Genomic DNA, 27,988 nt, shown 5'->3' on the forward strand with positions numbered 1-27,988 from the left:
TTTGGAGGCAGACAGGGGGGTCCTGGGGCGTGGAAGGGGTTCCCCACTCTTCTCTGCTCCACTGAGGGGGGTGCCAAACCTAGAGCCAGGTGTCTCTATGGGCAGAATCTCAAAGCACATTCTATTGCTAGATCCTTGTCCTCTGCATACTGCCAGGGGCCGTCATCATTTATGAATCATTAATGATTAATGTCATCATTATTTAATCACAAAGCAAGAGATTAGTGCCCTAACCCACTGAGGTCATCCAGACACTTGAGTCAGAGACCACACATCCGTAGAGCTGAGTGGCCCAGACAGGGACTCTCTGGGGTGATAAGCTTATCCGAGGGACATCCTGCTAGGGCCTGGCTTTCCCTGTGTAAACTGCGGAGGTCACCATGGGTGGCCCAGCATGGGACTCGGGCACAGGCCACCTCACCGGTCACACCGGGAGAGGGAGGCTGAGGCAAAGGCCCAGGCCCCCTCCGCTTGCTGGGACTCTGAGAGGCAGGATGCTGCTCTGACGAGCACTGCCGCCATCTGAGACTCACACCGCCCGGAGCTTCAGCTCAGAAAGGTCACCAGGGCCTTCCTCTTCACAAACTCTGGCCCCCGCGGACACGAAGGAAGCAAACACGCACCGGCTTGTCTCCCAAACAAGATCATTTATTTTGCTCCTCGACCACAAAGGGAAAGCCAGTAAAAAAAGAAAAAAAAAAAGGAGTTTGGAGAAGCATGACGCGCCGCGTGGATAAATGATAGACTTGCCCGAGACGTGGCCCCGTGTCACTCAGTGACCGAGGGCTTCTTGGGTCCCTTCTTCTTCTCTTTCTTCCCTTTCTTTGCTTTTGCCCCTTCCGCGTCATCGGGCGGCTCTCCCGTGCCTTCTTTGGGCGGCCCTCCTTTCTCTTTGGGTTTTCTCTCCCCGGGGGCTGCACAAGCTCCTTAGGAGCCGCCTGTAGAACACGAGGACCATGGAGATGGCCAACAGGCCGATGCGCGACAACGTGAGGGACACGACCTGCACCGCGGCGGGCACCTCCGGCGGCAGCGGCCCCGGCGGCCCGCTGTCCACGCTGCCCCCGTAGCCCTGCTCCTCGCAGAGCGGCGGCGCCCAGCCGTACTGGCAGTGGCAGTTCCTGTTGTTGTTGCAGTAGCCCCTGTGGTTGCACTTCTCGGGCACGCAGTCGAACCGCAGGATGGAGACGTTGAAGCACGTCGTGTTCACGCACACCCGGTCCTTGCCGCAGGAGGTGCCGTCGTAGACCACGCCCCGGTCGGGGATCCCCATGGGGATCAGGGACAGGCGGTAGCCGACGCCCCAGCACATCAGGTTATCCTCGCCCAGGTAGGTAGACACGAAGCTCGTTTGAGCCGGCAGGTCCGGGAGGGTCTGGACGTTGATGCACTGCACCCGGCCGCAGATGGCGTTCTTGCCGGTGCACTTCTTGTAGTTGCCGGCTCCGACCATGCCGCAGTTCCCGTACTGGTCCCCTATGGCGTTCACGGCCTGGTAGCACCGCGCGGGGGCCTCCCTGGCGTCGGCCCCGAAGAGGCTTTGGCACTGCACGTGCGAGGAGTGGCACCCCTTCTGGAAGCAGCGGGCGCTGTACTTGCACGGGGTGCCGTCCTGCTTGTACGTGTCGTTGGGGCAGAACTCGGAGACCCCGTCGCAGTACTCGGCGAGGTCGCACCCGGTCTCCTCCTTCCGGCACATGTACCCGGAGGGGCGGAAGCGACACCGGTGGCAGCACAGCCCCATGCTGCAGTTGGCCCCCCGGCCTGAGCCTGCAGCCCGGCTCGCAGCACAGGTCTTCCTCGCAGTCCTCCAAGGAGCCGCAGTCGCACTGCTCCTCGTCCTCCACGATTTTGTTCCCGCACCTCTTAATCACGTAGTCCTCCCCGGGGATGTTGTTCAGGCAGTTGGCTGCTTGGTGGACGTGGTTAAAGAAGTGGATGATGCTGCAGTTGCTGAACCCGAACCGGCCGGTGCCCATGATGCAGCTCCGCTGGCCGCCGCACCCGCAGGTGGGCCCGTCGTGCTGCATCCCCAAACTATGGCCGATGTTGTGGGCACTCCAGGTGGCAGGTCCGAGGATGCGCGTGTCCGGAAAAGCACACGCAGACCCTGCGTGCCTCTCCGTGCACACGATCCCCCAGGACCAGGCCACGGCATCCCTGAAACTTCTCTTAATGAACAGCTGTGACCAGTCTACTTTAAACTGATAACTTAGTATATCTTTCTGGTATATCAAAAACTGGCTTAGCGCTTGCTGTAACGACGGAAAGTTAAGATCGACTCTGTCTCTCTCGGACCACACTTCAAGGGCACGCAGCATTACCCTCGTACGGAGCTCCTGAAAGTAAGTGTACATGATCGAAGTCAGAAGAATGGCGTCGTTGGTGACATCAGTGAGATTGGAATTTGAAAACACATATCTGTCATGATCAAAGACCAGGCCTAGTTCATAATATTTCTGGTGCATCGAGGGTCCAGATATAAAATCACTATATCGAGCCATGATGTCAGGCTCGGCCTTCGGCTCTTCCGTCCTGTCCCCAGAGATGCCACAGATCCGGTCCTGAAATTCCCACTCGTCGTCCTTCAGGAAGTAGAGGGCATGTTCAAACCCGGAAGAGCCTCTGAGGGGCTCCATTTGGTAATATTGTACTTGGCGTCGATTTTCAATATGCCTCGGAGCCCGCCCGCGCAGGTGCTGAGCGTGGCTTCAGAATCCTCGGCTCCCTCCACCACGCCCACATAGCTGCAGTCCCTGGGGATGTAAGGGTAGTCCTCCACCAGCTCCCCCTGCTCAGTGTAGGAGAAGACCTGCAGGTGCCGCGGCAGCAGGAGCCTCTTGGGCCACAGGTGGAGGACGTGCTTCTGGCCTTGCACCTGCAGGAGGTAGGACATGCATGTGGAGGCCCCCTGCTCCCCTCCCCGGAAGCTGAGCTTTCTGGGGACGGTGATTTCATAGGAGTCAAACCCCCACTCCGGGTGAAAATAGAAGTCCTCGCCGCCGAGGGAGTCCACCAGGAGCAACGCCAGGCCCAGCACTGGGAGCCAATGGCCTGGGGACACGAAGGTCCTCCCTGACCTCATGGCACAGCTGTTCCCCCAGTGAGCCAGCCCCTGCAGTTCCCGGCTCGGCCGCTAGAGGCGCGCCAAGCGCGGGCGCTGGGTGAGCAGGGGCTGCTGCAGGCCAGCCTGGGTGCAGGATGGCGAGGGCGCAGGGCCTGGCCAAGGCATGCAGTTGGTCTTCTGGGCGGTGCCGGTTCCGGTTCCGGTTCTGGTGCCGGTCCGTTGGGCGCAGCGCGCGTGGTGGGAACGCGAGCCACCAACGTGCGCGAGAAGCAAAGAGAAACAGGAAGTATTGGCTGGAGGGACGCTGACAGAGCAGCCTGGGAAAGGAGCAGGACCAGGGAAATGGTGGGGAGGAAGGGGAACCTGTTCAGGGGACTGTCTCCTGTGCCATTTAGTCTGTGTCTACAGGCCCTGGGACCTCCCCCTGACGTCCTCCACCGGCTGGCATGGGCCTCTGTGCTGCCACCGCCGTCACATGGCTCCCAGTTTCCCCTGGACTCTGCTGAGACAAGGGGCAGGAGCCGGGAGCCTGGAGCCTGGAAGGGGTCGCGCCCCACAGGTTGAGAACCGCTGTCAGGGGGTCGGCTAAACCATCGGAAAACACAGAATTTTTACATTACGATTCATTAACAGCAGCAACATCACAGTTAGGAAGTAGCAACGAAAATAATGTTACGGTTGGGGGGGGGGTGTCACCACAATTTGGAATTTGAAAACACATATCTGTCATGATCAAAGACCAGGCCTAGTTCATAATATTTCTGGTGCATCGAGGGTCCAGATATAAAATCACTATATCGAGCCATGATGTCAGGCTCGGCCTTCGGCTCTTCCGTCCCATCCCCAGAGATGCCACAGATCCGGTCATTTATTTCTGCTCTGATCTTCATTATTTTTCTTCTTCTTCTACCTACTCTGGGATTTTCTGATTGTTCTTGCTCTTTATTCCTTTAAGGTATAAGGTTAGATTGCTTCCTTGAAATTTTTTCTTCCTTCTTGAGGAAGGCTGATAATGCTATGAACTTTCCTCTTAGGCCTGCTTTTGCTGTGCCCCATAGATTTTGTGTTGTTGTGTGTTTGTTTTTATTTGTTTCCAGGTAATTTTTTTTTATTTCTTCCTTCATCTCATTGGTAACTCATTCATTGTTTAATAACATGTTATTTGGCCTCCAGGTGTTTTAATATTTTTGAATAGTTTTATAGTGGTTGATTTCTAGTTTCATGCCATTGTGATCTGAGAAGGTGTTTGATATGATTTCAATCTCCTTGAAATTGAAATTGTAGAGACTTGTCTTGTGTCTTTTTTTGGGGGGGGGGTGCTAAATAACTTATTTTAATAGCTTTGTCTTTAACACAGTGTAAAACAAGATTCCTGACATTTCAACTACCGTCAAACCCAAACTTCAAAACTAAATCAATGATTAGTAACATGTTAATTTTGAAAAGTACAAGAATATGAAATGCAAGAATGAACTCACATTTTTAATTTCTTTTGTCACAATATTAAACATAAACTTCTTAGTATACAAAAACTATCATAATTCCTACCCCCCCCCCCCAATTTTCTTTTAGTGAGTAAAAGTAGTCCCTGCTGGTGTTTGTATGTGTTAAACATGTTTTAAACTTTTATTTTATTTATTTATTTATTTTTAAAATATATTTTATTGATTTTACACAGAGAGGAATTGAGAAGGACAGAGAGTTAGAAATGTCGATGAGAGAAACATCGACCAGCCTCTTGCACACTCCCCAGTAGGAGGTACATGCTTTAGACCAGAATCGAACCCGGGACCTTTCAGTCCGCAGGCCAACGCTCTATCCACTGAGCCAAACTGGTCCCAGCCATGTTTTAAACTTTTAATCTGAATGTGATTTGAGTACTTTGCCATCCAAAAATGCTGGCTACATACAAATTCTTTGCAGGTAAGCCGGTTCATAATCTGAGTAGAAGAAATGTCTGTCATCGAATTTTAAAATTATAGAGGGACTTTTAAACTATAAAATGAAGCAAGAAAATCTAAAAGAAAACTGGTATAATGTCATGAGTTTTCACTCAAGAGGATTACCATATGGAAGTTTAGTTTCTGTTTCTTGATTAGCTGGTTACTGCCAAAGGCACAGGACCATTCTCTTAAGAGTTGAACATTTTTACATAAGTTATTATTTTTATTTAAAATAAAATTAACAACATATGTAGATACATATTAAAATACAACTTAAACACATACAAACTAGTCAGAGACTTTTCAACTAGAAAACTGAAAAGTTCCCAGTAGGAAAAAGACAAAAGGGGAAAATTTTAAAATTAAAATAATACTTTTTGTTGAATCATGAAGATGATCCTACCATCAGTGTATTCAAACCAGAAAGAATATGTGAAATGCTGAGAATAATTTCTTCTATAGTTAAAAACAAATGTTTTAAGGAGAGAGAAAAAAATAATAGCTTCTCAAATGAAACTTACAAAGCAAAACATAGGATTATAAATTTATTAAAAATTAGAGGCCTGGTGCATGAAATTAGTGCACAGGTAGAGTCCCTAGGTCTGGCTGAGGATCAGGGCTGATTGGGACCTTCCTTCATCCCGTGCAGCCCCCTGGTGGTCAGCACATGTCATAGCAAGTGATTGAACTCCAGTCGAACTCCCGAGAGGACACTTACCATATCAGCCATATATATATCACCCCTGATTTTTCTTCTGAGAAGAAAGAAACAGTATAAACAAGGGCATGAAATAGACTTAGAGGCTCATGCTAATACTCTGTTCTCACTGAAAGATACTACTAGAAAAAAACTAATAAAATTTCAGATATTTCCATTTAAGTGGGCAAAACATACAATATTTATATTTGAGATATAAACGAGGAATTTACTTTTTTTGCAACATAAAATGATTTAGGTAAAGTTTACTCTTCCCATTGTTCAAAATTAAACAGGAATTGTTTTCCATATCTAGAAACTATAATGGTAGCATGAAATAGAAGTTTAATTTTGCTCAACTAAAGCTTAAATGGATTAAAAAATATCTAAAGAAAACAAAAAGGGTTTAACTTTGGTAACCTTGCGATGATAATAGGCTCACTTTCTCTAACACTGAAAAAAAAAATCTAGCCTGCCTTTATCAATATAAAACTGTAAAACAACCACCATATTTTTATATAACTTAGAAGAACAATGTCACATGACACACTCATAGCAACTGGAGAATTACCACCCAGAAAGGGGTCGTCTCCTTGAAATAGAAGTTCTTTCTCTCTCTGTCACCTCCATCCCTTATGTGCACTCTTTATTTCACATCATTTCCAAGAGAAACACTTATCACAGTCTGCCTGGTAGATAAGACTGTTTTTGCCTCCTAAAACCCATTGAGTAAATTTACTCAGTCTTCTTAGTGCCCTTCCTTTTTAACTTTATCTGAAGTAACAGCTGTAGGACTTTGTGGTCGACGTGCTTATTCGGTTTTCCTTTTCACGTGGCAAGAACTGCTGCCTCCAGCCAAACCATATTTGACTCGCTGTAGCCTCAGAAGGCACAGTAGGGTCCTCGGCAGTCAGCATGACTCTCTTTGGGACCATGAGAAACATCGTATAGAGGGGCACCAGGTCATGCTCCGGGGGCCGGGATGTGAAGATAATTGGCCTTGGCAGGGTAGGACACCTTCATCCCTTCATCAGCCTGTGGCCTCCAGCCTCCGTGTACTAAAGCTCAGCCTTTGTGACAATGCTGCCACCCGCGCCTCGGGCCCATCCAATAGCGATCATGACTCTCCAGCCATGTTTGGAATGGCTGTTAGCATGTGTGACACCAACTACTGTTTTCCAAGTTCTGGTCACTTCCTTCATTCCTGCAGCCAGGAGTTGAACCAGGTAGGAAAGAATGGCCCTGGGAAACCAGGTCACATGGGCAAGAAAAAGCCCAACTCACACCAATAGACCAGATTGAAGGGGCCAGTAACGTATTAGTGTTGTTGGCAAGTAACCTCCGTGGAGGCTCTGTGAGCAGTGAATGGGATAAAGGTCCTCCACCAACACAGGGGAGCAGAGCAGGAAACCGGTTTCTTCCATGCCCTGCCGGGGTGATGGGTTCCCGGCTCCCGCAGTGAGAGCTGGGGGTGGGGCTGTCTTGTGTCTTTAAAAAAAAAAAAAAAAAAAAAAAATATATATATATATATATATATATATATATATATATATATATATATATATATATATATTATTGACTTTTTACAGAGAGGAAGAGAGAGGGATAGAGAGTTAGAAACATCGATGAGAGAGAATCATCGATCAGCTGCCTCTTGCACCCTCCCCCCCCAATGGGGATATGCCCACAACCAAGGTACATGCCCTGGACCAGAATCGAACCTGGAACCTTTCAGTCCGCAGGCCGACGCTCTATCCACTGAGCCAAACCGGTTTCAGCTTGTGTCTTAACATGTGCTCTATCTTTGATACAGTTCCATGTGCACTTGAAAAGAACATATATTCTGTTACTTTGGGATGAAATATTCTATAAATATCAATTCTACCCATTCGATCTAGTGTGTCATTTGAAGTCTCTGTTTCCTTGTTGATTTTTTTTTTTTTTATCTGAAAGATCTATCCATTGACGACAGTGGGGTGTTAATGTCCCCTACTTTGTATTGTTGTTGTCTCACCCTTAAAGCTCACCAAGAGTTTTTTAAAAATATATTTAGGTGCTCCTATATTAGATGCGTGTCTATACTAATAAAAGAGTAATATGCTAATTAGACTGAGAGACTTTCTGGAGATGTTCTGGACATCCTTCCAGACAAAGCCAAGGGTTTGGTGGGCCTGCAATATGCCACCAAACGGCCCTCAGCCACTCACCCAGGCTGGCCCAGTCCCCCAGCGGGGACCCCCACCCACCCCGGTAGGGGTGTGGCTGGCCTGCAAACTGCCCCAAGCCCCACACCCAGGCTATCCCTTCCCCTCCAAGGGGACCCCCACCCTGATCCGGGACCCCCTTCAGGTCAGACCAGCCTGTCCCCAGCCAGGTGCCCGGCCTCTATCTATATTAATAAAAGGGTAACATGCTAATTAGACTGGACATCCATTCAAACAAAGCCATGGTAGCGCAGCCAAGGCAGAGGCACATAGGAGTGATCAGCCCAGCAGGGGAGAGCAGTTAGGGGGATCAGGCTAGCAGGGGAGAGCAGTTAGGAGAATCAGGCCAGCAGGCAGGCGAGTGGTTAGGAGCCAGTGGTCTTATATTATGAGAGGGATGTCCAACTGCTGATTTATCTCCTAAACCAATAGTTGCACATTCTCTGAGGGTTCCTGGATTAGAGAAGTTGCAAGCCAGGCTGAGAAACACCCCCCTCCTTTGCACAAATTTCATGCCCCGGGGCCTCTAGTATGCTTATAAGGGTTATATCCTCTTGTTACATCCCTTTATATTTATGTAGGGATCTTCTTTGTTTCTTGTTATGACTTTGTTTTGACAAGGCCTGACTGGGAAGGATGAGACCCTCCTTGGGGAGAACGGATGGACACTGACTCCTCCCTGGGGCCACCCAGTCCTCCTCTGCTCCCCCACTGAGCACCAGACAAAGGGGAGAGAATTTTGGCAGCCAGACATGAGGGTGGGAGGGGTTCCTCACCCTCCTCTGCTCCACTTAGGGATGTGGCAAACCTAGAGCCAGGTGTCCCTCAGCACAAACACACTCAACATGTGCCCCTGTGAGCAGAATGTTGTTAGACTCTTGCTTTCTGGACCACACCAGGGTGTGTCAATCCATGATAGACTGAGGTGCAAAGCCAGAGGTGTGGTAGATTAATGCCCTAACCCATTGAGGCCACCCAGACATCTGAGTCAGAGACCCCCCAGACATCTGAGTCAGAGACCACACATCCGTAGAGCTGAGTGGCCCAGACAGGGACTCTCGGGGTGATAAGCTTATTCGAGGGACATCCTGCTAGGGCATGGCTTCCCATTTGGAGGTCACCAATGGTGGCCCAGCATGGGACTCAGGCACAGGCCTCCTCCCTGGTCACATCTGGGAAGGCAGAGGCAAAGGCCGAGGACCCCTCCGCCTGCTGGGACTCTGAGAGGCAGGACGCTGCTCTGACGAGCACTGCCGCCATCTGAGACTCACACCGCCCGGAGCTTCGGCTCAGAAAGGCCACCAGGGCCTTCCTCTCAGGACAGGCCACCCTCGCCCACACACGTGGACACTAGGAAAGCAAACACGCACCGGCTTGTCTCCCAAACAAGACTATCATTTATTTGCTGATCAAAACAATAGAAGGAAAAGTCAGTAAAAAAGAAAAAGAAAAAAAGGAATCGGCGGGAGAGTCAGGAGCCTTCGGATAATCAATACGCTTCTTTACTCGGTGACCCTGCGTCCCAGGGCGACCATGGGGCTCCAGGTTACTCTTTTGGTTGGTTTGGGTATCTTTGGAGTTTCTTCCGTTTGCGTTGGCTCCTGGATCTCGGTCTCAGTCGGTGGTGATGGCGGTGATGGCGGTGATGGCGGCGATGGCGGCGGCGGCGGCGGCGGAGGCGGCGGTGGTTTTTGTTCGTCAGTCAACAAATGTCCATTCCGTGACCTGTGAATCACAAAGGCCACCGAGATGATGAACAGACACACGCGTAACGCCACGGGTATCACGACCCGAGGGATGGGGGACACTTCCTCCTCCTCCTCCTGCGGCTTTCTGCGCGGCCCGCTGTCCTCGCTGCCCCCGTCGCCCTGCTCCACGCAGAGCGGCGGCGCCCAGCCGTCCTCGCAGTGGCAGTGCCCGCGGTTGTTGCAGGCGCCCCTGCCGTTGCAGTCCTCGGGCACGCAGCTCAGCCTCAGGGCGGACGCCTCCACGCACGTCCTGTTCCAGCACACGCGGCCCTGGCCGCAGGGGGTGCCGTCGTGGACGACGCCCAGGTCGGGGATCCCCGTGGAGCCCAAGGCCAGGTGGTAGCCCAGGCCCCAGCACAGCAGACTCTGGTCCTGCAGGGGCGTGGAGACGACGCTCGTGTGGTCGGGCATGGCGGGGAGGGCCGGGACGTGGACGCACTGCACCCTGCCGCACAGCGCGTCCTGCCTGCTGCACCGCCGGTAGTTGCCGACGGAGACCACCCCGCAGTTCCCGTATTGGTCCCCGACCAGGTTCACCGCCTCGAAGCACGGGTGCGGGGCCTCCCTGGCGTCGGCTCCAAAGATGCGCTGGCACTGCTGGTACGTGGACCAGCAGCCCTTGCGGAAACAGCGGGCGTCGCGCTGGCACGGGGTGCCGTCGTGCTTGTAGGCGTCGTCCGGGCAGCGGCTCGAGGTCCCGTTGCAGTACTCTGGGAGGTCACACTCGTTCTCTTCCTCCCGACACGCGAACCCGGAGGGGCGGAAGCGGCATCGGTGGCAGCAGAGCCCGGCGCTGCACTTGGCGCCACTCTTGAACTTGCAGTTTGGTTTGCAGCAAGGGTCTCCCTTGCAGTCCTCCTCCGAGCCGCAGTCACACTCCTCGCCGTCCTCCACGATCGTGTTCCCGCACCTCTTCACCACGTACCCCAGTCCCGGGATGTCCGTCAGGCACGTGGCCTTTTGGCGCACGTAGTTTATGTAGTCGTTGTAGCTGCAGTTACTAAACCCGGAGCGTCCGGTGCCCATGATGCAGCTGTGCTTCCCCCGGCACTGGCAGTACTGCGTGTCCAGCGCCATGCCCACGCTGTGGCCTATCTCACGGGCGGTCAGAGTGGCAGGAAAGAGGAGGTTATCGTCTAGGATAACACACCCAGATCCCTCGAACCCCTTCCCACACACGTTCCCCCAGTGCCACGAGTTGCGATCGGACAGGTTTCCTTGGACGTACGTGTGTTCCCAGTCGGCTCGGGTGGCAGCGTTGAGGGCACGCCTTCTGTCTGCCGTGAACCGGGTCAGAGCCGAAGCTGCTCTGTCATACGAATGCCTCGCTTTGCTTCTGGATGTCCACACCTCCACACGTTTGAGGTGTATCCTCAGACTGAGCTCTTGGAAGTAGGTGTCTACCACCGCACACATAAGGATGGCATCGTCTATGACTCGGCTGACATTGGAATTCTTATACACATACCTCTCGTGGTCAAAGATCATGGCCAACTCCAAGTACCTTTGGTGCTGAACGCTGTCGGCAAAGTCACTACGCCGAGCCATGATGTCAGGCTGGGCCGTCGGTTCTTCCGTCGCGTCCCCAGTGAAGCCAGAGATCCGGTCCTGAAATTCCCACTCGTCCTTCAGGAGGTACAGGGCATGTTCAAACCCGGAAGAGCCCCTGAGGGGCTCCATTTGGTAATACTTGGCGTCGATTTTCAATATGCCTCGGAGCCCGCCCGCGCAGGTGCTGAGCGTGGCTTCAGAATCCTCGGCTCCCTCCACCACGCCCACATAGCTGCAGTCCCTGGGGATGTAAGGGTAGTCCTCCACCAGCTCCCCCTGCTCAGTGTAGGAGAAGACCTGCAGGTGCCGCGGCAGCAGGAGCCTCTTGGGCCACAGGTGGAGGACGTGCTTCTGGCCTTGCACCTGCAGGAGGTAGGACATGCGTGTGGAGGCCCCCTGCTCCCCTCCCCGGAAGCTGAGCTTTCTGGGGACGGTGATTTCATAGGAGTCAAACCCCCACTCCGGGTGAAAATAGAAGTCCTCGCCGCCGAGGGAGTCCACCAGGAGCAACGCCAGGCCCAGCACTGGGAGCCAATGGCCTGGGGACACGAAGGTCCTCCCTGACCTCATGGCACAGCTGTTCCCCCAGTGAGCCAGCCCCTGCAGTTCCCGGCTCGGCCGCTAGAGGCGCGCCAAGCGCGGGCGCTGGGTGAGCAGGGGCTGCTGCAGGCCAGCCTGGGTGCAGGATGGCGAGGGCGCAGGGCCTGGCCAAGGCATGCAGTTGGTCTTCTGGGCGGTGCCGGTGCCGGTTCCGGTTCCGGTGCCGTTGGGCACGGAGCGCGTGGAAGGAACGCGAGCGACCAAGGTGCGCGAGAAGCAAAGAAATAGGAACTAATGGCCCGAGGGACGCTGACAGTCAGAGAGCAGCCTGGGAAAGGCTGTGCCATTTAGTCTGTGTCATTTAGTCTGTGTCTATGACGTCCTCCACCGGCTGGCATGGGCTGTTTATGGGCCTCTGTGCTCACACCGCCGCCACACTGCTCCCAGTTTCCCTATGGACTCGGCTGAGACAAGGGGCAGGAGCTGGGAGACTGCAGGAGCAGAAGCAGAGCCTGAAAATGTCAGTGTAGAAGCTACACCCGCACCCCACCCACCCCCATCTCACTCTCACCCCCACCCCACCCCACCCCACCCCACCCACCCCATCCAGGCGGCCCTGGCTTCAGGCAAGGCAACCTGCTGTGACTCTTGTCAGTTAGATTAAGAAGGCCTTGGTGGGGCAGGGCTGGGTGGAGGGGAGAACATTTTGTGTGTGTGATTGGAGGGGAGGGGGCGTGGGGGTTACATCTATACTTTTTAAAGAAATAAAGATTTTTCTATGTAGGTCTCTTTAATCTTAATTAGATTTTTAAAGTTTCTTATACATCCATTTCTCTCTTCAGATTTGAGAGATTTTTGGCTACGGTTTCTTCAATTAGTCTCTTTTCTGATCCTCCCATAATGCATATGTTGTTTCAGTTGATGAGATCTGGTAAGTCCTGTAGGCTCTTTTCATTGTTTTCTAATTCTCCATCTATTTCATCAATTATGAGTTTGATCATAGTTTCTGAGTTTGATCACTGTTCAAGCTTGCTGCCCAGTCCCACCAGTGAGTTTTTCTGTATAGGTGCTGTGTCTTCAAATATCTGTTTGCTTCTTTGTCATAGTTTTTATTGTTGGTATTCTCATTTTTCATGCCGCATTTTCTTGAAATTTTTTTTTTTTTTTAGCTATCTATCCGTTCTTTCTTTTAATTCATTGAATATTCTTGTGACAGTAATTTTGAATTCTTTCTTTTTTATGTATGTATATATCTTCATGTCTTTGGGCATGTTGTGGTTGCCTGTTTGTCGGTATTATTATTATTATTATTATTATTATTATTATTTGTCTTTGGTGTAATGTTTGGGGGTTTTGGTTTCTAAGAATAAGCCAAGCCTCCCAGACTGCTGTCTGGTTTCATCAAGAGTGGACTTTCGCCACACACCACGCTAGAGTTTCTGCATATCTCTCAAGTGTATTCTCTCTCCCTCCCTCCCTCCCTCCCTCCCTCCCTCCCTCCCTCCCTCCCTCCCTCCTTCCCTCTCTCTCTCAAGGTGTTTGCCAGTTTTTACTCAAGTCCTCCCTCTAGTGTCTTTGTGTAATATTGCAGCCTCCCTGCTGTAGCAAATCATTATCCTGGGGCTCCACCTATTGTCTGTGTGGCTGAACGTCCCCATACATACCCCCTCAACAACCCAGTTTTTCTCACCTGACATCAAGAGATGACTTCTGTCCCCCAGAGGCAGAATGCATATGGTTTCCTTCACCATTTAGTTTGATTCAACTAATCACTAATGGGAGCCTATATTTTTAAAAAAGTTTATCTTGTCCTCTTTATTTTTGTTTTATTTAAAAAATATTTTTATTGATTTCAGAGAGGAAGGGAGAGAGGGAAACATCAATGATGAGAAGGAATCATTGATTGGCTGCTTCCCCAACTGGGAATTGAGCCTGCAACCTGAACATGTGCCCTTGACCAGAAACAAACCCAGGACTCAATCCATTGAGCCAAATCGGCTAGGGCCTCTTTATTTTTATTCTTATTTAAAAAAAATATATATATTTTTTGTTGATTTCAGAGAGGAAGGGAGAGGGAAAGATAAGAAACACCAATAATGAGAGAGAATCATTGAGTGGCTGCCTCCTGCACTCCATTTACTGGGGATTGAGCCCACAATCCAGGCATATGCCCTGATTTGTAATTGAACTGTGACGTATTGGTTTATAGGTTGATGCTCAACCACTGAGCCACACTGGCCAGGCAACTATATGTTATTTTCATAATATTAAGTGTTTAGACATTTGTCAGCTATTGCAGATATATTTTATTAAAGTACTAGAGGCCCAGTGCACAGGCTCGCAGTCCCTTCCCCCGTTGCCCATCGCCCAGGGGACGGCTGGTCTTGATCCACATCACGTCTGGAAGAGGAACTCGGTGCCTCTCCTTGGGCTGGGAGGCTTGTTAGCTGCATGACTGCGTGACCCGGGCCTGGCGTCCCAGCTGTGTGACTGGACAGTCTTGGCCTCCAGCCTGCCTTCCTTCCTCGGATCTCGGAGCTGGGAGGTCCCCGGATTCTCCCCGCCCCACAGGGGGTGAGAGTTTAGGCTCAAGTGGAAAGGGGAGGAGGAAAGGGGCACAGGTTTCCATGGAGCAAATCTGAGTTCCCAAAGTCTGAAGAGGAACCCCAGCTCTGAGAGGCCAAGACCCGGGCGAGGCGTTCCTTCGCTCTCAAAAGCATTTCCCTCCCGCACCATTACAAAACCCAACAGGAAGCTCTCCACACGTATTGTCTATGTTTACATGAAACTTAACCCTCTCGGGATAACCATTATGAGTTGCCAGTTGTGCTAAAATGTTATTTCGGTAAATATGCTATGGAAATTGATAGGAGGCGGCGAATGCCACAGTCATCACCAATGTCCACCATCTGTGTTCAAGCACTCACTTGATTGACTCTGCAAGTACATGAATAAACTTGGTACCATGTGTATATGCAAAATACTATTTCATCACTGTATCATCAAGTTCCCTATAAAACCCGAGGAATAAAGTCACTTGCACTTACTAGGCATAGTAAGGAAAATGCACTTTTTGCACGCTGCTGGTTTGGGTCCTAGCACCATCAGCATCGCTCGGTACATCCTGATTCTCAGCTCTGCCTTCGGCAAACACCTCTGTTTCCACCGGAAGGCGCTGTGTCCTGAGAAATTGTTGGTCACCAGCTGGTGTAAGGGAAAGTGACTCCGCTTTGCGATGTTTCTTACGTGACAGAAGCGCCTTCCACAAAGGCATTGACTTGGGCTCTGTCTGGAGAGAGAAGAAAGGAAGCCCAGTGCTCACCCTGGGGGCTCAGCCTGGAAAGCAAAGGATCTCTCTCTCTCTTTTTTTTTAATGGTAGAATTTGAGGATGAATTTTATTTTTTTAATTTATTTTTTCTTTTTTATATTTTTTTTATTAAATTATTATCTGTGTACATATTTTAACATTGCCCCCCCCCCCATACATACCCTTCCTCCCCAGAGTTTTGTGTCCATTGGTTGTATTTATATGCATGCATACAAGTCCTTCATCATTTGCAGCAACCTGGATGGAATTGGAGAACATCATGCTGAGTGAAATAAGCCAGTCAGTGAAAGAGAAACACCACATGACCTCACTCATTTGTGGATAGTAAAGAACATTACAGACTGATGAACCAAAGGATCTCTCTTGAAGAGGAAGGAGGGGAGGGACCAGGAAGCAGGGATGGGGAATGAAAACCACCACACCACGGAGTCTGACATGTAACTGGTTTTATTTTGTGATAAAAATGCGTTCGTATAAATTTTATCTTAACTACTTTTAGGATGAAACGTTGAAAAGTACAAACAAAGTGTGCATTTTCCTTACTATGCCTAGTGAGGAATATGCAGTCATCTTATTGGTTATGGGCCTTCTCGTACAAACATATAGTATCACTCTTAAGAGAAATGTACACAGGGGAGGAGCGTAGTACCAGACAGTTAGGGATGGAGCCTCAGGGTATAGAACTGTCCAATTGAAGGGTCATCATGCAGTCAATGGATCGGTCAAGGCCAAATTCCTCCAGCCACCTGCTGACAGCACACTCCACCTTTGGTTCCTTTCTGTGCAAGAATTGGGAGCTAGCCAATTTAATCGTCAGATGCCGTAATGGACTTGAGCATCATAGCTGATGGCTTACACTGAAGACTTTAAATCTCTCTTGCTCTCAAACCCCTACCTCTCTCACCATCGTGTAAGTCAGCAAACGATGCTTCACACAAAACAGAAGAAACAAACAAAAAAATCTATCCCCAGAGAATGACGGAAGAATCTAAGGAAGAATTTATAAAAATAAACCGAAAGTGGGGGGTTGACCTATACATGGTATAAAAAGCTCGGTCCCCTTAAAAAGTTCGTCGGCCATTCAGAACCAAATGAGAAAGCGAGTCTCCAACTCACCGTCCCTTCTATTAGATATGATACAACCCAAGGGTCCTCAGAGTCTCAGAGTCCGACCAGGGCCTGAAAGGCAGTTCCTTCCTCATCACTGAAGCCTGTTGGTCTGTGATGGCAGCTTTCTCGTTCCTTCCCCGAAACCCAATGGGCTCCACGGAGAAACAAGCGAGTGAGGCCTACGGCGCTCGGCGAGGGAGGTTATAAAAGATTCAAGCTGCTGGATCAGGGGTGACTCTCTCAGTAAGAGGGGCAGGTGTGGGGGTCCATGGCAAGTCAGACAGGTGGTCCCTCACCTGTGAATTAACAAATGGGGCCCCGGACAAGAGTCAGCAGCTAGAGTGACAGAATGTCACACATGACGAAAGGGGCTGGTAAGAGCGGCCACCTGAGAGAATGAAATGCAGAACGAATCAACAGCCTGCTTATGGGAGAGCAGAACGAATTCTTCTTGGCTCATGAACTTGGGCAGGACTGAAAAGCATTGTTTGTAGACACACTGGGGTTCTCTGTGCAGGGCCACAGGCAGATAAAGCAGAGAGGCCCTGGTGGACACTGCCAGCCACAGCAGGAAGGAAGACTTTTATTCACACCAAAACAGAGCAGGCAGCTCCCTATTAATGTCTACCCCCTGCTCATGACAGCACAGCACCAGGGAGATGCGACAGTGTGGCCACAGGACCAATGATTTGCCGACTCGGGGAGAAGAAGGGGTGGTGGGAGGGACTATTCTTTATCTTCTTACTTCCGGTGTTACCTAGGACACTCCTGCCCCTGACCCAGGGTCAAGGAAGCTGCCAAGACCACAAACACAAAGAGCAGACTTAGGTGAGATGCATTTCCACACCGAACATGAGGGTGTCGAGGACAGCGAGTCTGGAACTGTCCGTTGTCACCTAGACGGTGACTCTCGGAAAGAAAAGTGTCCCTGATAAGCTTGATAGTGACCTAAAAGGAGATGTCATGACTGCTTCCAAGGAAAGGCGATGGTGGCAAAGAGTAGCGAGGGCTGCCTCGTCGCTCCTCCCTTTCCAAAGGTCTGACTTTGACCCAAGAAAGCGAGGCCGAGGCTCCACTTCCTGCCCTTGAAGATCCCTGTGTTCGGCGAGAACCCACTGGGGGCACCAGGAACTCTGCCCATCCCATGCGGAAGGAGGACTGGGGGAGTGGGCCCGATTTCAGAAAGAGAAGAGGGAAGGCGGCTGCCATGGGCTGCCCGGAGCCGAGGCCAGTTCCATTCTGGAAGGCGAGGGACTATCGCCTGAGACATTTTCTTCTGTGAGGACCGATGGAAGGAAAGGCTCAATACACAGACAGCTTCGTCTGCTGGGTGAGGGAGGGGAGCCCTTGAGGGTTCTGTAGGGGGAGGGGGTGGAGGGGGAGGCATGGGGTTCCCAGGGGAGTCAGTGCACAGCCGGCCAGGGGGGATAGGCAGTGGGAACACTTATTGCATCAGGGAGTTCATCTCTTGGTCATTCCAACATTCCAAGTCTTTGTGTGTTTTTTTTTTTTAAAGGGTCATAGTCCCCACACTGCCAAGGGTAAAACTGCACACCGACCAGGCCCGCGAACAGAAAGACGGACTCTCACCCTCCCTCCCGAAAGGTTTCCACGAAGCCGTGCGTCCAGGCCAGAGAACTCAGGGAGCCTCCGGAAGGGATCTCCTGTCCCAAAATCGGGTTGAAAGAAAAATAGTTTGCTCCTCTTCCAGGAATGCTGTCAGGCAGGAGGGTGCCGAACGTCCGTTTCCAAAGAACCAGGAAGGTTTATGCTGAGAACCGTAACCAAAGCCACCCAGGGAGACCCCCGGGGAGAGTGGAAGACGGGAGGGAAAAGGCAGTGAGTTACCTCCCAGGGCGGGAATGGTTCAAGGCACAGAGGCCGGGCCGGTACCTTGCTGGTGTGGCTGCGACCACAGACAGGTGCAAAACTCAGAGCACCAAACGAAGTCAGAAGAATTGCCAGGGCTGAGAGGATGAGACAGGTCAGTCCGGCTAGAATTCCGGGGACCATTCCCCGTGGAATCTTCTCATGGACGGGGGCGGGAGCCCCCAGGGCGGTACCACGCAGTCCCGGCGGCTGCAAGAATGTCTGAGCATCCGTCCGCCCGTCCTCCGAGTAAGAGAGTAAACATGGTCCCAAGTCTCGAATGCGTCTTGCATTTCCACACACGTGGCTTGACGGGCAGGAGATGAGGCGGCGTGTGGCTCCCTCCCCGAGCCCTGCAGACGTGCGCTGACGCCGACACCGACGCCGACGGGCAGTGACGGAAAGGGTAAGGGAACCTCCTCTCTCTCCTGCCTCCGGAGATTTCTTCATTTCTCTCCCGGATGACCTTCATCTGTCCCCAGCAGCATTTACAATGGGCAGTTCTGTCCCTGCCCCGGAGGCGGGCTCTCTCACGCGTAAACCTGCATGTTGCTGCGTGCCGGCTCAGACATGTGGGTCCCCGGCCCCCGCGGGCCTCCTCCGGCACCCCCGGGCGTGGGGCTGGTGGTCACGTCTGACCAGTCAGAAGCAGAGTGGGGCGACGAGCTTGACCACTGGTCGGGAGACTCCGGGGACGGGGTCAGGTAGGGATGCTCGCCCTGCAGGTGGCCGCTGTGGCTGGGCGTGCGCTCGGCGGCGTTGGAGGAGGCGTAGCTGTGCTGTGAAGGCGGGGTGGGGTACTTGCCCACGGAGGCCGGGAAAGGGTGGTAGGTAGGGAGGATGGTCTGAACGACCTGCCCGTCCTGCTGGGGCATCACGGCAGCGGGGAACGCCATGCTGGGCAGACGAGCCATCTCCGGGATCTGGTACATGGTGGGCATGGGGCCTGCAGCCGCCGGAGGGCAGCCGGCCTGAGGCTGGGGCGCCCCGGCGGGCTGGGCAATCCCACCTTTGGGGATCAGCTGGAAAGTCACGATGGGGGGCAAGGGCTCCCGGGGGGCGGCCATATGCTTCCCTTCCGGAGGCCTGCTCGGGGGAGCGATGCCAGGAGGGGTGCCCTCAGCTGGTGCCAGGACCATCCCAAACATCTCGTTGTACTGGCTCTCGTTCACCTCCATGCGGTTCATCCAGTCCGCGGGGACGGGGACCGGATGCAGCCTACTCACGCTGCCCGCGCTGCCACTGCCCGGGGGCACCATGTGGTGGTGGGACAGCAGCTGGCTCACCGAGGGGAGCACAGTGCCGGGCCCGTGGGCCAGAGGCTGGATCTCGCGGAGGTTGGAGAAGGACAGGGCGTGCTGCGCGTGGACGGGGCCGGGGGCCGCGGCCGCGGCCAGCATGGAGTTGGGCGAGGCCTGCAAGAGGCCGGGGGAGGTGATCATTGGGGAGGAGGTGGCGTCGGACACGTAGGTGTGAGGGGACTCGAGGGAATCCACGGGAGACAGAGTCACGGAGCTCTCCGACAGCTGGGCCTTGTCGCCCAGCGACTTCTTCCTCCGGCCGCCCTTGGCCTCCTTGGCCTCCTTGGCCAGGTTAGGGAGGCTGGTGGGCACGGCGCCCTTGGCGTTGGGCCGCCGGGGCTTCTTGCCCATGGGAGTGTGCTTGAGGCTGAGGAAGGGGCGGCTGGGCCCGCAGAGGACGGGGGAGAGGGCGGAGGTCAGCACGGAGCCCGGGGGGCTCGGCGCCACGTTGTACTCGTCCAGCAGGCGCACGATGTCGTGGTGCATGCGCTCGCGGGCCACGTCCCGGGGCAGGCGGTCCATGTGGTCGGTGATGTCCCGGTTGGCGAAGTGGTCCAGGAGGATCTTGGCGGCCTCGTAGCTCCCCTCCCGGGCAGCGAGGAACAGGGGCGTCTCCTCCTGCGGGGAAGGCCCACAGAGGGCACAGATGAGGGACGGTGGACGACAGAGCAATGCGTCTCCATCCTTTTACTGTAACCCCGCCCCCCGCCTTAGACACTTCCCCCAAACCGCCTCCCCCTGGGTGAGATTTTAATGCCACCGATAAGCTGTCCCTGTATGTGCTAACGCAGTGTTTCCCAAACTTCTCTCATGATGAGGATCACCTGGTGGAGTTGTTAAAACACAGATTCCTGAATCCCAACTAAGAAGTGCTAAACTAGGATTTTTGAGAACATATAGGTAAAATTGCATACCTAACTTAGTGGTCTGTATATAAAATCTGTCTTAGAGCACTAGTTAAGTATACAATTTTACCTATATGTTCCCAAAAATTCTAGTTTAGGCACTTCTTAGTTGGGATTCAGGAATCTGTGTTTTAACAACTCCACCAGGTGATTCTCATCATGAGAGAAGTTTGGGAAACACTGTGCTAACGGGTTATCTATGCTTCGGGCGAAAGAGGACGACTATTTTACCCCAGCCCAGGAACCAATTCTGCCGTTAGGGCAGTGTCTCCGCAGGTGGGAATGTGCGGACTCAAGCACGCCCCCTGAGGCAGAGCGCTGGGCTCATCAAAGCAGGCGAACGAGTTAGAAATCAGCAAGGCAGCAGGGGAGAGCCTGGAGCATGGGCGGAGCTGGGGAAACAGGGACAAGAAAAAGAGAGCGGAGAAAGGACAGGCACAAAGAAGAACTAAGGAGGAGGAAGGGGGAAGGTGAGCCAGAGGGGGCAGCCTGACCTAACACTCAGAGGAAGAAAAGCAAACAGGCAAGCACCTGGTGTCCAAGAACAGAGAAGAGCAGCAGGAAAGCAAACAAGAGAGGAAGTGAGCAAGAGCAGAGCAGGGCCCGGCAGAAGGGCCGTCAGAGACGAGAGGGGCAGTGAGGCTGCCCCGAGTTATGTGCAGAACGGCCTGCAGCCGGCTGAGCACCGCGAGGGCAGAGGCTCAGCCCTGGCCCTTCCCGGGGGAGCCTGGTGCCCTTCCTCAAGTTCCCGCCCAGCCTGCTCCCACCCCTGTCTGCACTGATCACAGGCGGAGCCGCGGGAGACAGGGAGGCCTCAGACGCTGGGCCTGCCTCCCGCTCGGAGCCCAGACCGCACCTTGTTGTCCTGCATGTCTCGGTTGGCCCCGTTTTTCAGCAGCAAAAGCGTCGCCTCCACGTTGTTGACAGCCGCTGCCCAGTGGAGAGCGGATTTTCCTGTAAGAGATAGGCTCGTGTCAGCAGACTGCATAGAGGACCCGTCCCGCCCCTCGCATCAGGAAGTCAGTTCCCCGTGGGGTCCAAGGACCAACTCCAAGCATCCCCCCCTTTCTTTGTTCTAGGGATACTGCGTGCAGGCTGCTCCGCCTCCAGAGGACCTCCCGGGACTGGGCCCATTTGTCTGTGGAGCCCCCCCTTCCACAGGGCAGAACCGACCCTGCTGCCCCGATGACAGTATTTATGCGTTACACGCCAGAATGCATACTTAGGCCCTCTAACAGTGCCCCATCCCAGGGAATCCGGCTCCTGTCCTCATGAGAGGGGCAGGCCAGGCAGCTCACACAGGCACACCTTTCACAGACCCGCTTCGAGGCCCTGAACAAACCCTCCCTACCAATTCCTTCCCATCTTCATCCACGCACCTCCCAATGGCTCAGCCCCTCCAGCTCAGTATGGTAAAGGATAGACTGGACAAATGAACCTTCAGTGGGTTTGGACCCGACACAGGTCTTTAGAGGACGCTCTGCCGGTCAGAATCCCAACCCGCGTCCTTACCGTGGTCGTCCACCGCGTTCACGTCCGCTTGGCAGTTGATCAGCTCGGCCACCATCCCCTCCACAGCCAGGCGCGCGGCCAGGATCAGGGGCGTGGTGCCGTCATTCATCCTGGCGTCCAGATCCGTCACCCGGTTGCGGATCAGGATCTGGAAGGGAAAGCACAGGGGACAGCGTCACCTGGGTGAAGAATGGAATGACGCTGAGAGAAGAGCCCTGGGCAATGTGGCGGAGGCCGCGCGGTGAGTTCCCGGAGGGGGGAGAAACGTCTTGTTCTTTTTGTGCCCGAGTCTCTACCAGGATCAACCAACAGATGCTTGTGGAATGAATGAATGAATGAATGAACGAACGAGCGAACATGTGCTCGAGACAATGGCTCCAGGTGAAGTGAAGTCCCGCTCCTTTCTAAAGAAAGGAGAGGGATGTGGGAAAATACCACCCCCTCCAGCTCGGTGCCCAGGATGCTTCCAGTCTCCTGAGAAGGGTACCGTACGAGGGCATCCAGGAGCACACTGTGACTCGCGTAAAGAAAGCCACAGAGGAGCCCGTGGGAGCCCACGTGGCCAGGTAAACCTGTCGGCAGAAGCTGCCACTAGCCAAGGCTTCATCACGGGCACCACTCCCCTCGCTCTGCTCCCCTGGGAGGCGTTCTGGCTCCTCAGGAAACCACGTGATTCGCACTCAGAGCGCTGCTGTCGGCTCTACCACCGCCACCTGGCCACAGACAATGAGGTCAGTCTGCCTGCCTCCCCTTTCCGGCTTTCCCATCTAGCCAGCACGTCTCGGCCACCTGCTGTGTTCTCGGAAAGAGTTACTGAGCGAGTATAATGGGACGCCAAGCGCCTCAACGAAGAGAAGACGCCACGGATCACGTTCTTTACCTGGAAGACACCTTGGGCATCAGCTGCCACTGCGGCGTGGAGCGGGCAGCGGCCCATGTTGTCCTGGGCGTTGGCGTCCGCACCCGCGTCCAGGAGACGCTTGGCGGCATCGGCCCGGGAGTAGCGCGCGGCCAGGTGCAAGGCCATCTCGCCGGTCCGGTCCGTCTGGGCCTGCAGGCTGGCCCCCTGGTAGACCAGGTCGGTGATGATGTTGGCAGACGAGTCCTCGGCGTCTTCATCTTCCTCACTCAGGTCGGAGCTGCCTCCTCGGAGGGAAGCCAGCATCAGCGGGGTGCAGCCGTCTGCAGGGAAGGAGAAGCCGGGAGCTCAGGAGGAGAAAGGCACTCGTGGTACGTGAGCCCCACTGCCGGAGATCTCGCTCAACGTGAGTTCTACTGGGAAGGATCCCTGTGCTTCTGGTGACGCCGGCCACCTGCTCTGCCCCTGGGAACGGCCCCCCAGGAAAGGGTAAGGAGGCAGCAAGAAGGGTTCTTCTCAAAGCTAAACAAGCTTTCTGAGCAAGTTTCTAAGTGCTCTGTTATTTTTAAATGGACAATTTAAAATATTCAGTGTTAATTGAGCCATAGGTACCCAAGTTTCAGCTAAATGAATTCCCCATCCCTCTGCTTCGATATGATTTTTCCGTTGTATTAAAAATCTATCTCGTCCTAGACGGTTTGGCCCACAGACGGAAGGGCTGCAGGTTCGATTCCACTCAAGGGCATGTACCTCGGTTGCAGGTTCAATCCCTAGCCCCTGTTGGGGTGCATGAAGGAAGCAACCTATTGACGTATCTCTGTCTCTCCCCCTCCTTCCCATTCGCTAAAAATCAATGGAAAAAATGTCCTCGGATGAGGATTAATAAAAACAAAAACAAAAACAAAACACCCCAAACCCATCCCCAGAACACGACAAAAAAGTAAATGAAATCTGTCTCATATAATCAGCCCACGTGTTTGCAAGCACGCTTGGACGTGAAGCGGTGCGAGATCCCCCCCGCAACACCCCTCTCCAGGGTCTGCTCTGTGAGTTCATGTCTGCGTGCCTGTATTCCTCAAGCATTCGTCTCCTCGTGCTGACTCAGCGCCTGGGAAGCTGGCTGGGGACATCTCCAAGCAGAGCAGACACGGGAGGGACAACAGAGAACCCACGCAGGCGTGGCCTCGGGGGCGGGGGAGGGGAGGTGTGCTGACCTGGGCCCCGGACGTTCACGTCCAGCACGTCCACCTCCTGCTCCGCCTGCGGGGGCGTGAGGGCCAGCGACGGGGTCCGGCGGATGTCTGCGGCCTCCAGGTGCTGCTGCGTCCACGGGCGCCGATCGATAGGGTCGTCTTCCGAGAGCAAAGCCTCGGCTTCAGCCTGCAGGGGGACGGCACGCCGGCTGTGAAGCTGCCCGCCACCAGGAGCCGCGGGTGAAACTAGTCCCGAGCATTCCGCCAGCTTCCCCTCAGCCCCACCTGGAACCTCAGATCTGCATCCATAGCCGCCTCCACAGCTCCTGCTCCCCTGTCCCACTCACCGTCCAGCTCTCCCACCTCCACCGCCCAAACGCCAGCCTCAGCCTTGATACCTGACGTGTCTGCCTACCTAAATGCCATGTATAGGCCCCAAGATGCCATCTCCTTGCTTCCGGGCATTTGCTCCTGCTGCTCCCTGTCTGCTAGGTCTCTCCCAATCTTCTGACTAACTCCTACCAGGGTCTCTGTCTGCCAGGGTCTCTCCCAATCCTGTAACTCCTACGGCCCTGTCAAATGACTTTGGGTTCAATCCCTCCTGTGGGCCCTGAAGAGCACTCTGCTCCCCTCTCCTTCCTGACCACATGCTGGGCGCTCCCGGACGCCTGCACCCCAGTCTCTACCACCAGACAGACCGAGGTTCCTGAGAACAGGGGCTGCCGCCCTGTGCAAACAAGCGCCCGGCACAGAGCAAGCACCGGGGAAATATCTGTTGAGCAATAATAATTATTACAATTTTAAAAGCAGCTGCCTATTACTGAATATCTAGCATGGAATAAAAGGACTGCTGTATTTAATCCCCACAACAACTCACAGGGAAAAGAATGATTAGTGTCCCTATTAACAGCATTATTTTACAAATAAGGGTAATTACACACAAGGAGGTTAAATAGCTTGCCAGCTACCAAGCAGCAGAGTTTTGGACTTGACCGGACTGTGCTGCTCAGTGCGTGCCGGTAACACCCAAGGTCCACCTTCTGACGCTGATTTAGAATCCCCATGGGACGCTCACACGTCCCAGCCACGTACAGCTATGGACCTTTCCACCTCAGCCCCAGCCCGATCCGCCTCTTACTTCTAAATGGCTTTCGTTCCTCGGTCCCCTACAGCCGATGGCCACTAAGCCCTCTAAATCCGACGGCCACTGGCTTCTTCGCTGTGAACCCCACCCTCCCTTCCAGCGGGGAAATGCCCGACAGGGCGAGGGTGAGATGGAGCCAGCAGGACACTGGATTTCCACACCTCAGTCCTTACTCGGCTTCCATCTAGGGCACTTCGGGAAGGAAGCAGGCTGGCTTTATTATTCTTAAGAGTTCTTATTGAAAACCTACATAGGTCACCCGAAGCCAGCCATGACCTAGCGATCCCCGCCTTTCATGACCGCCCAGGATAGCCGTTGCCCGAGCAACGTATAAAGACGATCACTCCCATCTGGGGCGCCCCTGCTCCCAAGGACGGAAACGGAAATGTGCCCCGCGTGAGGCCGATGGTGGCCAGTCACCTTGGCTTTCTTTGGCTGGGGCCCTTCGTCGTCCACCCAGTGCTCACTGGTTCCAGAACCTATCAGGTTGGCCTCGGAGACTTGCGTTGAGAGGTTTCTGATAATCGCCGGGGTTAGGAAGGGAAAACAAGAGAAGAGGTATATCACCAATGGGATCCGGAGGACCGCCACCCCCGTCCCACCAGGACACACTCTCATCTCTATCCTCGCTTTTGGCCCACGCGGGTGGGCAGCGTTTTACGTTCCTTTACTTGAGTAAGCATCCTTTCTTTCCCGCCCATCAGGCGCTGACAACAAAGGTGTGCTTGCCCCGGCCAGTGTTGCCAAGTGGCTAGAGCACTGGCCCACATACGAAAGGGTCTCGGGTTTGATTCTGCTGGTCAAAGGCACGAATCTGGGGTGCAGGGTCTCTGGCCTGGTCAGGATGTGTGTGGGAGGCAACCAATCGATGTGTCTCTCCCACACCCATGTTTCTTTCTGTCTCTCTCTCTCTCTCTCTCCTCCTCCCTCCCACCTCCTCTAAAAATTAACGGGGAAAGATATCCTCGGGGGAGGATGAACAAAACAGAACATAACGTGTGCCTCGGCACAGAAGCCGAGCACCAATGCGATGCGACAGGTACGCGTGCAGGTCGGCAGCACCGGCCCCTGGCTGCTGTTTCGCAGTTCTGGAATATTATTATTCTTAGCGTCGGTCACCAGGGATACTATTCTCCGGGGGCACTGGCGTGTGGTCACGTGTGGTCACGTGTGGTGGAGTGGCCAGAGCTCGGAGCGGAAGGCGGCACCCCACACGCCCCGCCTGCCTGCGCTGGCCCTCGGGTCCCGGGGGCGCGGTGGCTGCGGGCCGGCCGGCTTACTTCAGCCCCACGGCGTCCTGTCCCACCGGCTCCCGCCGCTTGTGGTTGCTGGACTCGCGGCGGAGGGTGAAGCCTTCGGGCAGCCAGAGGGAGCCGTGCTTCCGCTTCCGCTTGGCCATGACCACCACCAGCAGCAGAATGAACAGGATGAGGACGACGGCGACGGCGAGGAGGTAGAGCAGCTGGGTGGGTTTGGGGCCCAGGGACTCACCTGGAAGTGCGAGCGACAGGGAAGGTGCGGATAAAACATCGACCGCCCCACTTCACGTTTACCCAGAGGGCCGCTGCGAGCCCCCAGCCCCCAAGGCAAAGAGCTCTGCACGCGGAGGAGCGTGCCCTTCCCCTCTGTCCCCAGGTGACGCCCCCCCCACCTCCCCATCTTCCCCCAGAGCAGTGCTACTCACTGACGACAGACACCAGCGGGTAGGACAGCGTGCCCTGGATGGCGTGAGAGGCCAGGAGAGCTGCGGCTGCATCCGTGGTCTTGAAGCACTGGTCTGAGTCTTGAACACACTGGCGGTTGTCGATTTCCAGAAACACCTTAGAGCTGTGGGTGCCCGGGGAGAGAGGAGAAAGGGGAATGAGGAGGGAGGGAGGGCTGCATGAGCCTTCCTTGTCTCCTTCAGCGTAGGCCTCTCTGCTCTGTGGTGTTGCCTCCTCCAGAAAGCTCTCAGAAGTTAAACTATTTCTCCTTCAGATCCTACACACTGATTCCTGCCTAGGGGATGCCCCCTCCCCTTCCTGGGCTGAGTCCCAGCCTCCGACTGAGGCAGCACACAGCTGAGACGCCGACGATGGATGCGAGAGAGGTGTCCCGCTAAAGGGGTGTGAAGCGACCTGGCGAGAGGTTGGGGAGCCCGGCACCTGAGGAGGCCTCCCTGCCTCTCGCCTCCTGCTCACGGTCCCCTTTACTCTCAGACGCAGATCCTGGGACCGTGCGCCTGTTTTGCCCGGCGGCTGTGCTATCATCTGTCTGGGCTTTGCATTTCCATGGATTACGGGATGACTTCCTGTGTGTATCGAAGGGCTCAGCTTTATGAAATTAAGCTTTAAGACGCTCAGAGCACGGCCGACATGGCTCAGGGGTTGAGCATCAACCTATGAACCAGGAGGTCACGGTTCCATGCAGGGCACATGCCCGGGGTGTGGGCTCCATCCCCAAGAGGGGGCGTGCAGGAGGCAGCCGATCCATGATTCATCATTGATGTTTCTAGGCTCTCCTTTTCTCAAGTCAATAAAAAACAAACAAACAAACAAAACAACAACTCAGAAACCCAAAACGTACCCAGCCACCTCCTGGTCTGGATCCTCGGGCAGCGACCGGCGTGCCAGCCTCGGCTTCTTGAGGGCGGCCGGCCTCTCGCCGTAGTAAGGGTAGACCATGAGGCGGCCCTGGGCGTCCCGCTTGATGCGCAGGTTGGTGTGCAGCAGGGTGCCCAGGGCCCGCAGGAAGCTGCGCGCGTCCTGCAGCAGCTGCTCGGGGGGCATCAGCACCACGATCACCAGGGTGCCCTCGGCCAGGTTCTCCGGCCGGTCGGCGGCGCAGTCCAGCCCGTCCCAGCCGCACTCCTCGCTGTTGCAGCCCTGGTCGCAGTGGTCGTCCCGGAAGTGGTCCGCGCAGTACTTGTCGTACCTGGGCGGGGAGGCGGGCCGGGGGGAGGTGCTCAGACGAGGCCGCAGCTCCATTCGGTTTCCCACTGGGAACGACGCTGGGTTTCTCCTACCCATCTCCTGTG

At 54.2% G+C, this 27,988-nt stretch overlaps 3 protein-coding genes and 1 pseudogene across 4 annotated transcripts in view; all 4 read right to left on the minus strand.

Annotated features, from left to right (window-relative positions):
- Positions 1-844: 844 nt before the first annotated feature.
- Positions 845-3,100, minus strand: LOC311613037 (disintegrin and metalloproteinase domain-containing protein 30-like; the record flags this gene model as incomplete). The annotated part of the gene is given in 3 exon segments (XM_084866519.1): positions 845-1,762; positions 1,764-2,648; positions 2,651-3,100. Coding segments are annotated over 3 exon segments (2,238 nt in total). The 5' UTR covers positions 3,086-3,100.
- A 3,342-nt stretch (positions 3,101-6,442) lies between these two features.
- LOC311613038 (trimeric intracellular cation channel type B-like) lies at positions 6,443-9,171 on the minus strand (annotated as a pseudogene). Its single transcript has 2 exons — positions 9,063-9,171; positions 6,443-7,134 (listed from the first exon to the last, which is right to left on the minus strand). The product of its transcript is annotated as a trimeric intracellular cation channel type B-like (transcript).
- Positions 9,172-9,316: 145 nt separating this feature from the next.
- LOC311612383 (disintegrin and metalloproteinase domain-containing protein 30-like) lies at positions 9,317-12,082 on the minus strand. The gene has a single exon (XM_084865271.1). It carries the CDS (start codon positions 11,778-11,780, stop codon positions 9,414-9,416), a length of 2,367 nt encoding a protein of 788 aa, XP_084721397.1. The 5' UTR covers positions 11,781-12,082; the 3' UTR covers positions 9,317-9,413.
- Positions 12,083-15,508: 3,426 nt separating this feature from the next.
- Positions 15,509-27,988, minus strand: part of NOTCH2 (notch receptor 2) — a 132,251-nt gene continuing 119,771 nt past the window's right edge. The window contains exons 26-34 of the mRNA XM_084866370.1: positions 27,538-27,885; positions 26,657-26,799; positions 26,253-26,463; positions 25,393-25,489; positions 23,850-24,015; positions 22,657-22,958; positions 21,777-21,924; positions 21,121-21,218; positions 15,509-19,977 (exon numbers count right to left, since the gene is read on the minus strand). Coding sequence (XP_084722496.1) covers positions 18,589-19,977; positions 21,121-21,218; positions 21,777-21,924; positions 22,657-22,958; positions 23,850-24,015; positions 25,393-25,489; positions 26,253-26,463; positions 26,657-26,799; positions 27,538-27,885 — 2,902 coding nt within the window. The 3' untranslated portion in view covers positions 15,509-18,588. The remainder of the gene's footprint in view (positions 19,978-21,120; positions 21,219-21,776; positions 21,925-22,656; positions 22,959-23,849; positions 24,016-25,392; positions 25,490-26,252; positions 26,464-26,656; positions 26,800-27,537; positions 27,886-27,988) is intronic.

The sequence above is a fragment of the Pipistrellus hanaki genome (assembly GCF_964339955.1).
Source record: "Pipistrellus hanaki genome assembly, chromosome: 18".
NCBI lineage: Eukaryota > Metazoa > Chordata > Mammalia > Chiroptera > Vespertilionidae > Pipistrellus > Pipistrellus hanaki.

Coding starts and splice junctions, on each gene's coding strand:
- LOC311612383 (XM_084865271.1), bottom strand. CDS start 11,780: ATGAGGTCAGGGAGGACCTTCGTGTCCCCAGGCCATTGGCTCCCAGTG.